The 14,425-nt window shown below is 32.5% G+C and overlaps 1 protein-coding gene across 1 annotated transcript; it reads right to left on the bottom strand.

The window, feature by feature from the left end:
- Window positions 1-3,696: 3,696 nt before the first annotated feature.
- LOC106332350 lies at window positions 3,697-4,934 on the bottom strand. The gene is made up of 2 exons (XM_013770820.1): window positions 4,814-4,934; window positions 3,697-4,401 (listed from the first exon to the last, which is right to left on the bottom strand). The coding sequence occupies exon 2, from the start codon at window positions 4,398-4,400 to the stop codon at window positions 3,858-3,860; it is 543 nt and encodes a 180-aa protein (XP_013626274.1). The 5' UTR covers window position 4,401; window positions 4,814-4,934; the 3' UTR covers window positions 3,697-3,857.
- Between the last annotated feature and the right edge of the window lie 9,491 nt (window positions 4,935-14,425).

Below are 14,425 nucleotides of genomic sequence, written 5' to 3'. Positions count from 1 at the left end.
CGCGCGTGAGGATAAGAGAATATGTATGTTTTGGTTCTTTTTTTTTTGTCAAACGTTTGTTTTGTTTCTTTTTCTCTTGTTGTTAATAGTTTTTTTTTTTTACGTCGAACGGCCATTCTATTACTCAAGCTTTAGGTGGTCTGGGTAACCAGAGTGGAATAGAACAACGGCTACACCAAGTGGTATCAGAGCCTCTTGAAGGTTTAGGGTTTGATTATCTTAACCAAGGACCACGTGTTTCATCATATATCCAGCAATCTTCTATGTATTCTTATAGAAAACATGAAGAGAAGGCTAAACAACCAACAACAAGGAAGCTGTTGCAAGGAAAAAGAAAAGAGATCCAAATTTCACTGTTCTATGGAGAGTTTGATCCAGACACATATCCAGAATGGGAAAAGGATGTGGATTTCCTTTTTAACTTCCACAACCACACTGAGGAGAAGAAGTTACATCTAGCAACTACTGGTTTAAGAGGGTATGCGTTTGACTGGTGGTATCAGATTGCTAACAACAGGAAACGCTGTGGAGAGTTGCAGATTTCTTCTTGGTATGAGATGAAGTTTGTCATGAAGAAAAAGTTTGTAGCAAAGAGGTATGGTCAAACTGATTTGGAACGGTTGCAAAGCCAATCTAGATCATCTCAAGCACGTGTTAGGATATCCAGAGAAGAGCCACATAACTGCTATGATCGTGAGGCACAACGAAAGCCGCAGCTACTGCAAACACAGCTTAATTATCTTGACTATATGCAGAGCACACAGTTCAAAGAAAACCTAAGGAACATGATAGTTGAATCAGTCACTGCTGTGACTAAAACAAAACCACAACAGAGGCCAGTCCCACGTCCAGCATCAGGAGATGAGCTAAGTTGTTATCAGAAGGCACCAGTTGAGGAGAAAGAAAAGATTGCAGCAAAACCGGCTGTGAAGATACCATAGATTGAACCAGCATTGGCCATTCCTTTTCGAGGAGAACATTCAGCCATTCAACTACAGCTAGAGGAGCACATACCAGGAGCTTTGTGTGGTGTTATTCACGACCAAAACATGGTTAAATAAGAAGGATAACTTGATGAGGCGCTTGTAGTTCATAAAGAGTTACTTGAGACTTTGATTGAACAACGTAGATTCATTAGATCTTTTTCCTGTGATTTACTGATCCAGCCTTTTGTATGTGTTCAGTTCAATCTTGTGGAGCATCTGAGGCTTGCCAAGGGTCTGCAACACTTTGTTTTTGAACCTGGAGGGAGCTTGAGTGTGCACAGAAGCATCAAGAACACCCTTGTCAAAATAGCAGCAGCATTGAAGGTTGATTTTGAAGGGTCCTTGCATAAACAGGAAAAGCCAATGGTAGTTTCTGCTGACTATAAGTTGAGATCACGTGCCAGGAAGTCAATGATCAAGGCTTGTGTTTGGTATCAGTGTAGAGAAGCTCAATCAAAAGCAATCGGATCTGAGCTAAACAAGGAACAAAAATTGCTTTCTCTAAGTGATGTTTGCAATGAGATACATCTAAGACATGAGAAGGGCTTGCAACACTATGTATTCAAGCCAGGGGAAGATATGTTTGTGTGCAAAGACAGGAACAAACTCGTGGTTAAAAGAGCAAGGAGTTTGGAGTTGATTGATCAAGGTTATGTTATACAAGGCTTGGATTTGAGGACAAAGCCTTTTAAAGGAAGAGGGAATGGTGCTACCTGTATCAGCTTCAAACTCAAGTCTTGGACGTCCATACATGTACGAGAAAGGCAAGGGGTCACAACACGACCTAATTAGCTCATTGGAGAGCTTGTTGGCCTTATTCATGAGGTATTGGACCGAAAGAAGGCTATAGGCCTTGATGAGGCATTTATAAAGATAGGAATGACTATGGGCCATCATGGAAGATTAGTATTCAATCTGATTAACCAGGAAATGGATGGGATGAAGCTGGTTGGACAGGAAATGAAATGGGTGATCTGGTATGATCGAGAAATGGGCTGTTCAAACCGAAATGGGCGAGAAATGAGTTGGAAATGGAAGATGAAGAACCTCAGCTGGAAATGGAACATCAGGAGCATCTTTATCAATAAAATGAGCTTATGGAGGTACTTGGTCGGACCAGGAACAAGATGGATCGAGTCCAAGCAAGAGTTGTTCGAAAAAAGCCTTTATCGGCCTAAAAAGTGGAAAGACAAGCCAACTTGGATTATGATTGGCCCAAAAAGCTTATGCACGTCCAAAATGGTTTATTTTCAGTTTATTTATTATTTTATTAAGTTTAAAACAAATAGGATTAAGTTTGGTTATATTAAACAAATTAGCAATAGAATTAGGATATGGTTTTTCATAAACCGACTTGGTTTTGGTTTAGGGTTTATTTTAATTGAGGATTTTGCTTTCTTTTTTCTTTTATACGTAACCACGAGGCTCCCTGTAAGGATTCAACCATTATTCAATAAAAATAAGCTTTGGCTCAAACAATCGTCTCTGAGGAAACTTCTCTTTCTTGTTCATGTTTGAACAACTCTTATCACAGTAAGAAGAGTGATCTTCTGTATCCATCCTCCCTGCAAGAGGCTCTCGTTGTTAATAGTTATCAAGCGCTTTCTTCCTTATTAAATTAGCCTGATTGATGGAACATGTAAAAGGCAAAGGAACTGTTTTTTTTTTACTTTTTACACAGGTTGAATTATTTTTATTTTTTATTTTTGGTCAACTACACAGGTTGAATTGAAACTATTGTTTGTTTGTTTTCTTATAAAAAGGTCAAACATATTGTCTGTAAACAAGTCAAATATATTATTCTCTGACAGCTCATATGAGCTAATTTTCCTTTCCTTTTACAAGTTAAAGTCTGAATGAATGTGTTACATCTCAAAATATGTTTTAGTTATGACTTATGAGTGAGACGTTGTCTATGAACAAATAAAACTGAGCCATAGATAGTTTACGTGTATATTTACGTGTATATTTATTATGTATTCCCCACATATGACATATTATATGCTCTTTTCCCATTTTTTGCAGTATATAAATTTCTCTTTCTTTGAACAAAAACAGATTTGAGGGTGGTGCCTCTTGGATCCTTAGGAACTCTAATGGCAAAGTCTTGCTTCATGGAAGAAGATCTTTCTCAAACATCCGCAGCAAGGTAGACTCTACTTTTGAAAGTTGGAAATAGTGAAATCACTCCGTATGAACTTTGTTATCTTCTCCAGTGAAGACTTCAACTTCGTAGGAGCCATTACAAAACCAACTTCTTGGCTCTCTTTAAAATTCTACTCTATCAAGCTATTTTCTATGCTTCATGAACTATTGTTTTGGCGAGTGGAATCGCAATCTCGTAAGGCCCTAAGACCTGCAATCCTTATAGCAGACAGCGTGGTAAAGAAGAACCTATTTCAATCTTATATTGCTACAGGTTTTCCGGCTTGGCTCAGGCATTTCTTTGTCTAGCATTTCCTCTGTTTCTTCTAAAGGATTGTCCTTGTTGTTCTTTTGATATGATCATGTATTAGCTAAAGACTAGATAATGCCAGTGAATAAAAAAAAAAGTCTCTTTCTTTAGAATGAAAAACATCCCAAGAAAAGCAATACATGCATATAAATAATATGAACTGATATAATAGTAATTAATTAAATGCAACCGAACGACAATCATAACTACATAAGGCAAAAAATGTAAAAAAAAATGTTATAATTAAAATCACCATAATGTAAATGAAACTTTCCTATAAGCGTATATAATTTTTCTTATGTACAAATACAACTTACTGTCGTAACACATTTTCCATGTCCATATAATATACGGTCCTATCGACCAACAATGATCTCCTGATTTCACAAATAATCTCGTGCAAAAAAAAAAGTCTTTTACCGTTCAACTCCAGCCTCAGCAGCATCAACAATACTCCTCATCACATTCACTTGTGTCTGAAGTGAGACAATGTAATCTAACGTTTCTTGTATCAACAAGACGTTATTGCTCATAAACTCTCCACCAGGGACAACGTTTCTTAATCCTTTAGTCTTTCTCTTGACGAGCTTCTTAGCTTTTGCTGTGACCTCTTCCATCGCTGATCTCGATTTCCTCCTCATCAAGATCTTCTTGCTTCTTCTCACGATCTTTCTATGACACACAATCTTAGGCAACTTCCTGTTGATTAACGTTTCCTCTTTGATGCCAGCGAGCATTTGACGTACGAGGAAACTGTCCTCGGTGGCGGCTTTCTGGATTAGGGCTCGGCTCCAACATGTTGTTCCTTTTCTTAGAGACGCCATTGCAACGTCTGCAGAGAGCTTTATTGCCCTCTTCCTCTCGGAGACGCTCGTGTTGTCTATCGAAGGACGGAATATTTGAAGACCCATTTGCCATTTCTTTAGGAATTGTTCATTCATTGAGCTCGTAGGTTGCATCCTGAATCACAATCAAGTAGAAATACTCAAAATTCTGAACAATTCTCTTTTAAAATGTAAATAAATTCTAAGAAAGTAATCATTCATGTTTCCTTTACACATAAACAGGTTTAGAACATATGCAAAAAAAAATTCCTTTTCAGAAAAAAAAACATGCATATGCAAAAGAACTGCTCGCTCTTTTGTCATCGCGATTTATGCGACAATTTTAGTTTTAGTTGCATGTATAGAGGTATATGAAAAATAAAAACACAAACTTATTTGAGGTATGAAATTATGATTTTTTTTTAAAAAATGTCAGACCGACACTACACATCAAAGGGCTGGTAGACATGTAATAAAAATCAAACTGGCCATATATATCCCGTTTAGGGATCCTTATCGTCACAACGGAAAGAGACATGAACCATTACCCTTTTTGTAGAATATTTCTTCTGCTTCTTTTGTTGAGTGTCGAAGATTGCTAAGAAAAAATCTGCGGTCAGCTATCGACAAGAGAGAGACAGAGATGTAAAGGGAGAGAGAAAGGAGAAGAAGATGGTCCATTTTATTTGTTTCAAAACGAGAGGGAAAATGGTGGGGGCTACAGGAGATAGGAGAAGCACATGCATGCACATGCTAGTGTATGGCCCACGTACCCTTTTTATAACCCTATAATTTAGGAAACTTTTGTCGATTATTTTTTGTTTCCGCCGAAAATTTGTGATGATGGTTTATGTTTATGATGTTATGAATTTGGTTGGAGTGTTAAATAAATCTATTAATCAACAAAAGGTGGTTTATAGACAATGCGCCACCAACAGAATACATTAAGTGCTAATTTGAAACACAATTAACTGAAAATCATTCCCTGAACCAATGTTGGAGAAAGTTGAGAAACCGTAGATTCTCGTGATACTGAAGTGATATATACCACCATTTTGCGAATCGATTTGTAATAATGTAGAATCGGTGATCGTTACAAGTTCCAACTATCTCACGTATAATTTCTTTCTCAAAAGATTATCGATCAGCGCATTCACGTACAACATAGGAGATCCAAGCAATTAGAGGCTCTTAAAACCTGGAAAAAGCACGCGAAATAGTCTATTGATTTAACTTTAAATTTTGATTTGTAAAAGTCTCATTATATAATTAATCTCAAGTTTGAGATTTAAATGTTAAAGAACGTAAACTATTATACAGTATAAGTTTGGTGGACTGGTGGTCGATATCAATGTTTATATATACTCACGTTAGTTAAATCGTCTGTTTGTAAATTATGAGGTCCATCCATAATAATCAATAGATTTTTATCAAATAAAAACGTGTAAACAAATATAATGTTAGTTTTTTATTATCACAGAAAATATAATGCTACAAAACCAGTAATTTTATTATGATGGATATCAGATAAATATACATGCTTAACTGTAACTGATTCACACAGTAGAAATTAATGGTTTTAGTGATTTATGACACCGACTAATACAATTAATTTGTTGGAACCCATTTTATATCAATAATATAAAAGGAGAATTTGAAAACTTTATGCTGCATTGCTCACGAGCCCGAGTTTACGGTGAATTATTCCTTTTTATCTATATGTTTTTTTGTGAACTGAAAATAGTGATACAATCACTTATTATACGTATCAAATATAGACGCATATTTACAACCACATTAAGTCATTAACTGTGCTTGGTATGTCTTTCTATGCACATACCCAACAAATAACATCAATGGTTTTAGTGATGAACGATCCGCAAACTTTGGGAAAGCCTGGTTTCAAAAAGAAAAGACAAAATCAATAATAATAATAATTGAATCTAAAGAAGACATATATATATATATACACATATACATATAATTAAATTTTATTATTTGGAAATTATAATCCAGCAAACAAAAAATATGATGATATTTATAGACGATGTACAATATTGCACATGAATATTACACATGGATGATATTGATATTATATTGATATTAATAGATGTAATACATAAAAACATGGGTTTATTGGCCAAATAGCCATATTTGGGTGACAAATTTAGGTGTGTAGCATTGATTTTGACATAATTCAATAATTCAATATCAGACTCTTTGAACATATTTCATCTGGTTCTGTCATTTCTCATATAGCAGGTAGCTAGTTGCATTTTTTAAAGTAAGCGATGTGGTGTTTTTTTGTGGCATATGAACTCACTATTAACAATTATATAACTATACGGAACGCGTAGTCTAATTGTATTTAACACATATGATGTAAGTGTATGATGCGAGATGAGTGGATAATAGTTGTATGCGTTACAGAACAAATGTTAACAGGACAGGTTCAACACTGTTTGGGGCCCTAGGGCAAAAAAAACTTTTTACTCTCTAAAAAATTTATATACCGATAATATTTAAAATATTTTTAAAATTTAATCAGTAATATTTTATATATTTTGTAATAAAAATAAAACTATATACATATCAAATAATTTTGGGTCTTTTTCATTTTTATTTATTATTATACGGGAGGACACGAACATGAACCCGGGGCGGTCGCACCGCTTGTCCCCCCTAATAAGCCGGCCATGTATGTTAACGTAATGAAGAATCAAACTTACAGCCATTACTATTGCATATAGAAAAATAGTATAGATCATTGAATAACACATATGTATTGTCATGTTACCCAACTGACAATCCAAACGTACATAAAATGAACCCTATCAACTAAGCACTAGACCCTACACGGAAATATAAACCCTAATTCAATGTCAATTCAAATCTTCCTTAAACTAAACCCAAATTTCGGAATACCAAACATATTCATTTCCATTCTACATAAGTTATATAGAATGGACAAGGTGATGTAGTTGCAATCTAAAAACAATCTACCGTCTTTCTCAAACTTTATCAAGTAATAATTGAATCCTATCAACTAAGCACTAAATCCTACACGAAAATGTAAACCCCAATCCAATATAAATCCTAGACTTCCATAACTAAACATAAACTCATCCTTAAACCGACCACGAAAATATAAATTAAATCCTAGCCACTAATCACTATACCCTACACGAAAATATACACCCTAATCTAATATCAACTCAAATCTTTCATAAACTAAACCAATATTTTGAAATGCTAGACAAATTCATTTCTGTTTTACATGAGGCATATAGAATAGACAAGATGAAAATACAATTGCAATCTAAAGATAATCTATCATCTTTCTCAAATTTTTCTATGCATATGGCTTCATGGAACGTGGTGATGGTTGCACTAATGGTAATAAAAACTAAATCTTATCAAATAATCACTAAACCCAATATGGGAGTATAAACTCTAATTCAAAGAAAATGATTTTCCATTCTATGTATTTCAGATGAAATAGAAATAAGAAATATTTATTTTTACAGAATAACTGTGGGATGTATAAGCTGACGTGTACAGATGGAAGAAGAGATGACGTATTTTATAGAATAAATGACTAATAGTTGGTTACAACTATTCTACATAAAAGAGTAGAAGAAGCCACATACAGAGGAAAGAGTTACCGAAGATATTTTTACTTTTATTTTAATTACAAATTTTATATTTATTTTTCTGCAGCTTTCATTGGTTGGAGAAATGGAAAATACCGTATTATTATAGAAAAGTAATATCGTGTAAATAAATATTAAGGAAAATAGTTAGACAGTGGATTGTTTTTTTTCATGGTCATACGGTTCAATTTCCTAAAAATTTTATATAATAAAAATAATATTTTTTTCCAACAAAATACATCGAACATGGATCGTCTGGTGCGAGAATTTATAGCCAGTGGACCCCCGTAATTTACGGAAATCTCCACAATCATTCCCTGAAGTCTACACGCCCACCATCTCATGTTGTCGTCACCATCTATCTGATTTATATGATAAAAACATTTCACAAAACTGTTTTGTCCCCTTAATTAATAGTCGTCACGTCACACTAAAAATCACCAATATTCATTAAAAAAAAATCACCAATATTCAAATATAGAAACACATTAAACGAAGTCGTTAAGGTTTAGGGGAGGATGATCTTACACGCACGCGTCCACCGGAAGCGCCTGTGCACACATGGATGGGACCCTTGTCCATCAGGGACTGTGGGAACCAATCATTCACTTTTTATGGAGTGATTTCAACGGAAGACACCACCTCGACATTTTATCCGTTAAATTTGATTCGATTCGTTATTTATTTCGATACGATCTGAAAATTTACGGATATATCTGAAAATTCTGGATATCCGTAAATTTTCGAAGCTAAGTAAATACTAAAAAATCAATATCCGTTAAAATCAAAAGAAATCACAAATATTAAAATTTTGGAAAATGGATATCCGATCCGATCCGGCAATATATAAATACATATATATCTTGATTATATTTAAAATTTTTAATGTATAAAATTATATAATTATTATTCTAACATATGGTTTTATAAATTCTATTTATATTAGTACTTATATAAAAGTATTAAATAAAAGGAAAAGAACATATTTATGACAATTATAATTTTTTCTTAAGTTTTGTGTTATTATAATTGTTAACTAAGTTCAAAAAATTTACAACCTATGTAGATTCCCTACTTATTTTAATTTTTATCATATATATCCTGCAGAAAAATATTTTACGAAAAAAATTGTATCAAATTTTAAAGATTATTTGTATTAATCAAAACATTTGAGATATCCGTAAGTATCCGCAAATGTCCGCAAATATCTATTTATTTTCCGGATATCTGTTTTTCCGAATATCCGTATTTTTCCGAAGCAAAGCAAATCGAAAAATTAGATATCCGTGACATACGAACCAAATCACAAATACCTTCAAAAACCCGGATATCCGATCCGTGCCCATGCCTAACCACATCCTTGTCCGTGTCTCTTAGAAGGACGGCCGTGATTCGAAACTTTGCATCTTGTTGAACTCCTAAAACCATGAAGTTTGTTGGAAAATTTGCTTAAAAGTGTTTGCAAGTTAGTCCAAAAGCGTGTTTGCAGGTTTCTAAGGAAAAGAGAGACTTTCATTTTATTAAGTGAGCTGCTTATTTTTTTGGAAAAGTGAGTTGCTTAACCTAAATTACATTAACCAAGTTGTTTTGTTGTTGTTTAAATACATCAACAATAAGGCCCTTTGTCAAAAAAAAAAAAAAAAACATCAACAAGCTTGATAGTTGTTTGGCGTCGGTTAAAGTTCGTTTGTTGTTGTTTGTATTGGGAGTTTGGGACACAACAAAAGTTAGAAAATATATTTAAGTAATACATAAAAGAAGATATATCAACTTATTTATCGTTAATTTATTATAAGTTCAAAATTCACATATCTTAGCATGGTGACCGCGGAATTAGTAATATAAGTGGTACAGAATTTAAATGCATGATGGTTCAACTGCGGTTCGTGCGTTTTACGGGATAAGTGTGGTTTTGTTAGAAAAACTAGTGTGGTTTTGTTAGAAAAAAATAGTGCAGTTTTGAAAAGAAAATAATATAAAATATATATATATATATTATAAAAAATTCAAATTTTCTATTAAGTTAGAATGTAACAGTATTTTATTATTTTTATAAATTCTTTTATCTTTTTATAACTTTTACTACTAAATTAATAGAAAAATTCAAATATATATAAATATATATTGAATAAAATGTAAAGTAACAAAAGAATGCAATAAAGCAAAAATATTAATATAAATATCATTACTAAATTTACTATAAGCTTTCAAAAACAGGAAATATACATTTATAAAAATATTAATAAATATCCAAAACCGCACCTAACCAACTTAAAACACATGAAATACCATGCGTTATCACTGTAGAACACAAAACTTTACTTTTCTTTGTAATATGAATAACACACTTGTGTGTTTTATTTTATTACAAAAAAAAAACGCACTACATTTTGGTAATGTTGCTGAATGGTAAACATAGCATTGATATTTGTGATTACCGTCCCACGATTCAAAAAACGTCGTTCCCATTCGTAACCTTAATTAATAATATGATATCAAAGTCCAATCCACTCATTCAAACTCGATCTATTGATATAGCCAAAGTTAGTCCATTGATCTTCATGTGAACATTCCAAAATTGATAGTGAAAGAGCCATCATTTCTTAGAGTTTTATAAAGGATATCATCTCACATTAGAAATTGGAAATGATTTTATTTAACATATAAATGAGATGAAACAGTACATTTATGACCAATTTGTTTTAAGTTGAACGATCTAGTTTAGTAATTTGAACATTTTTGCCTAAATTAAGCTAGTGATGGGAACCAAATTAAATTACCGTGTGAGTGATTTGGTGAGGACGAGAATATTTTAATATTGTAATGCGATTAATTTTTTTTTTTTTTTTATAATCGTGGTGTGATGATTTCAAATGCTTTCTAGACTTAAAGACTAATCACCACGAAAACCACAAGATCCGCGTTTTCTTACCACTTAAAGCATTCCGAGTGCTAAAAAAAATCGAACCCAATGCGGTACTCACAGCTATGAATATTTTATCATTAGACTAAAACAACTTGGTTAAAGATTAACTATTCTTTTCACAGAAATTTATCTGATCTACTATTTACGATCTCAATTCGGATCATATTAATAGGTAGGCCATGCAGTGTCGTGCCTCGGATATTAAGAGCCTGAAGCAAAACAAAACAAGTAGTTAATTTCATTTTTAATAATAGTAACATTATATGTTGACAAAAAATAATAGTAACATTATATTATTCAAAAATAATAGTCACATTAGTAACATTGCCCTCTTTTAATGTAAGATTAAATTTATTGCTATACAAATAAGACATTTTATTTATTTTTGAGTTGCTTTATGAGATTGAATATAATAATTATGAATACATCTAGTGGAAAAATTCATGAGCGGATGGAGAAGTTTTCAACTTTCAACACAGAAAATAACAAGAAAATGCCTATAATTGAAAGAAAAAAAGATGATTAAGAAAACATATTATTTTATCTGTTTGCCTGTGCTAACTCTATGAATGCGGAGTCCCAAAATTTTACAATGTCAATATGAGAGGGGGGTTGTCTAATGCCTCAAAATTTATATCGTAAGAACACCCTGAAGCCATGTGAAATAATTTGAAGTTAAAAGCAGTAGAACGTAACCAGTGGAATGGTGAGTGGATTAGCTTCAATTTCATGATGCATATTACGAGTCTACGACTGAGATATAGGCCAAAAGTGAAACGCTTGGACCCTCTAATTTGTAGTATCCTATTCCTACCGTGTATTGCGTGTACTCTTAGAGCTTCTCTTCCCCTAGGACTTAGAAGAACAAAGAAGTTTGGATAGTATATAATAATTGGATAATGCTTTGTGTATAATCTAAAATCAACAAACATAATCTCCTTTTAATGATATGGTTGTCCCCTCAAATCAAGGGAAAGATTAAATTAGTCGCTTCTGCCGTACTCTTCCAAGGACAAAAGTAAAAGAATCTCATCCCCTAAGTACTTAAATTAGTTGTTCATCGGAGAAGATTGAAAAAAGTCAAAAAGCTTAACCCCCTTGAGTAAGTAAGACTCTCTAGCCTTAACGAAGGTGGGTAAGGCTTTACTACGAAGCGGAACAAACAAACACGTTTCTAGAGCAGAACCTTAAAATACAACACAAAAATTAGAGAAGTGGGTGTCTCCATTTACGAATCTTCTCTCGTTAATGGTAGCCAACAGAAGGTTGACTTTGGGCCGTTTGCCCGTTTTATACTTGGTAATTGTGTTATAATAACACCCCGCCTTGAACATATTGTACTTATTGATGTATATTGTAAGTTTGTAACACAAATAAGGGTGGACATAAGCCAAGTACTTGCTAATTTTCGAAAGCTTGATACTTGGCTTGGCTCGTTCAAGTAATTGTATTTGAGACTTCAATTTGGCTTGTCTAAATAAATACTTGCTATATTAAGTACTCGAGAAAAAAATCAGTACTTGCAAGTTATTTGATCCGATTTGGTACTTGATAAAATACTTATTATTTGCAAATAACTAAAATAAAGCATAATCTCATACAATGAATTTTGCTTTTTTTATTAAAAATTTTTACGCGAATCTAATACATTTATTTGATTTCAGTTACAATATAAATAATAAATAAAATCTGTTAAATATATAATAAAAAATTAAAAACAAGTAGCGAATATTAGGTAAAAAATAGTAATTAGGCAAATATTAAAAGATATAAAGATATTTGATGACTTACATTTACAAATAATAATATTTATTAACTTATTATCCGACTTAACAATGTCGAGAACTTGAATTTTAAGTGAAATAAGACAAACAAGACAAGTAAAAGAAACATGACTCATCTAATTTTAAAATGTAAATGGATTAAAATTGTGAAACTATAAAAATTTATAACAAGTAACAAGTACAAACGAGTTAAGTAGTTGTATTTTCTTTAAGGATTTGGTACTTGGCTTGTACTTGCAAGTTTTTTTTTGAGATACATGTTACTTGGTTTGATCACTACAAGTACTTGATTTACGGGATAAGTACGGGACAAGTAGCGGGTACGAGCCGACTATCGAGTATGAAATCATATGAGGAGAGATGATATAAGCATGTAATCGGACTATGGTTTACCATATGTTTTAATGTTAACGTTATTATATTATTGTTATGAAACAGACCGTTGTATATATATATATATTTTCGTGGAGTAATCATACCATGCATATATAGGACCTACACATATGGGCCTAGTTGAGTGCTAGCTACCATGTGCAAACTTTTGTCAGTGATCAAGGCTTCAGACCTCCTAGGTCCCCTTTTCACATTTTGTGTATTTTAATATGATTTTCCCATTCATTTTTAAAGGTTGGATCTTAATTTAATCTATCTATTAGTAAAGTCGCTGGTAATCACATGTGTTACCATGGTGACGATTCTAGAAAACCAGAAGAACGGATAAAAAATAAACACAGAGGAATAAAATTGCAGGAATAAAAAAAAATGATTATTTTATTCCATATTTAATAAAAAATAACTTTGTTCTTTATTTCTGTACCAAAAAATGAATGGTAGAGAATGAAAAAAAAATTATTTCTTATAAATGATGATTTTTTTAAGAAATGTTAGGAAATGCTTTAGGAGTTTTTGTCAAAACTAACACACAACTTGATTTTAACCCCAAACCTATACCCAAACTTGAATCAAATGCAAAATTAACCTAAAAGCTAGTGAAATTACAGCTCAGCCTCTTGTGACCAAACAAAAAAACAGAAGCCATTTTTACGAATATAGCCCTAGTAAATCGTTTGAGTCGTCTGAGATGTTGGAAGTCGTCTGGACGACTGAAGTGTAAGTCGTCTGGTACCGGTTTATTTTAAAAATAATTTATGAATCTTGTAAAAAAATATTTTGATGCGTGAAAAATAAAAATCAAGTAATTATAAACAGTTTTAAGTGATATAAATTAAGATATGATAAAATTGATTTGTTTTGAAGATAGATGAGTGGAAGTAGTGAATCATGAAATACTTTGGTTTAGGAGTTTGGCAAACATATGTTGTAGTATTGTATGTATTGTTAGGGTTAGATTCTGGAAAACTAAAATAGATTTTGGAAAACTAAAATGTTTTTTTCAAAAATTAGTTTTCACCTATATGTGTTTATTTATGTGTATAGTAAACACTTTTCAAGTTTGATTTGATTTTATGAAGTCATTAATTAGATAATTAAGTTTAGGGGTTATGTTTAGGGTGTGGACGACTTATATTTCAGTCGTCTGTTGAATAATTTACTCGGACGACTTACATTTCAGTCGTCTGAGTCAAAAATATTTAACCTAATTGGATTTTTTGTCTCCCTATATAAAGAAAAATTTACACATTCTCTCTCCTCCTCTCAAATGGCTGCAACAAAAATGTAATGTTCATCATTCTAAAACTCTCCAACCTCTCTCTAATCTCTTTGACTTGAAAACACCAAACTTTATATGAATTTTTCAGTTTTGTCTCATGTATTTCTTACTAATCTATCTCTTTT

The sequence above is a fragment of the Brassica oleracea genome, chromosome C3 (genome assembly GCF_000695525.1).
Source record: "Brassica oleracea var. oleracea cultivar TO1000 chromosome C3, BOL, whole genome shotgun sequence".
NCBI lineage: Eukaryota > Viridiplantae > Streptophyta > Magnoliopsida > Brassicales > Brassicaceae > Brassica > Brassica oleracea.
Note: the sequence above shows the minus strand (reverse complement) of the source record. Positions and strands in the feature narration are given on the sequence as shown.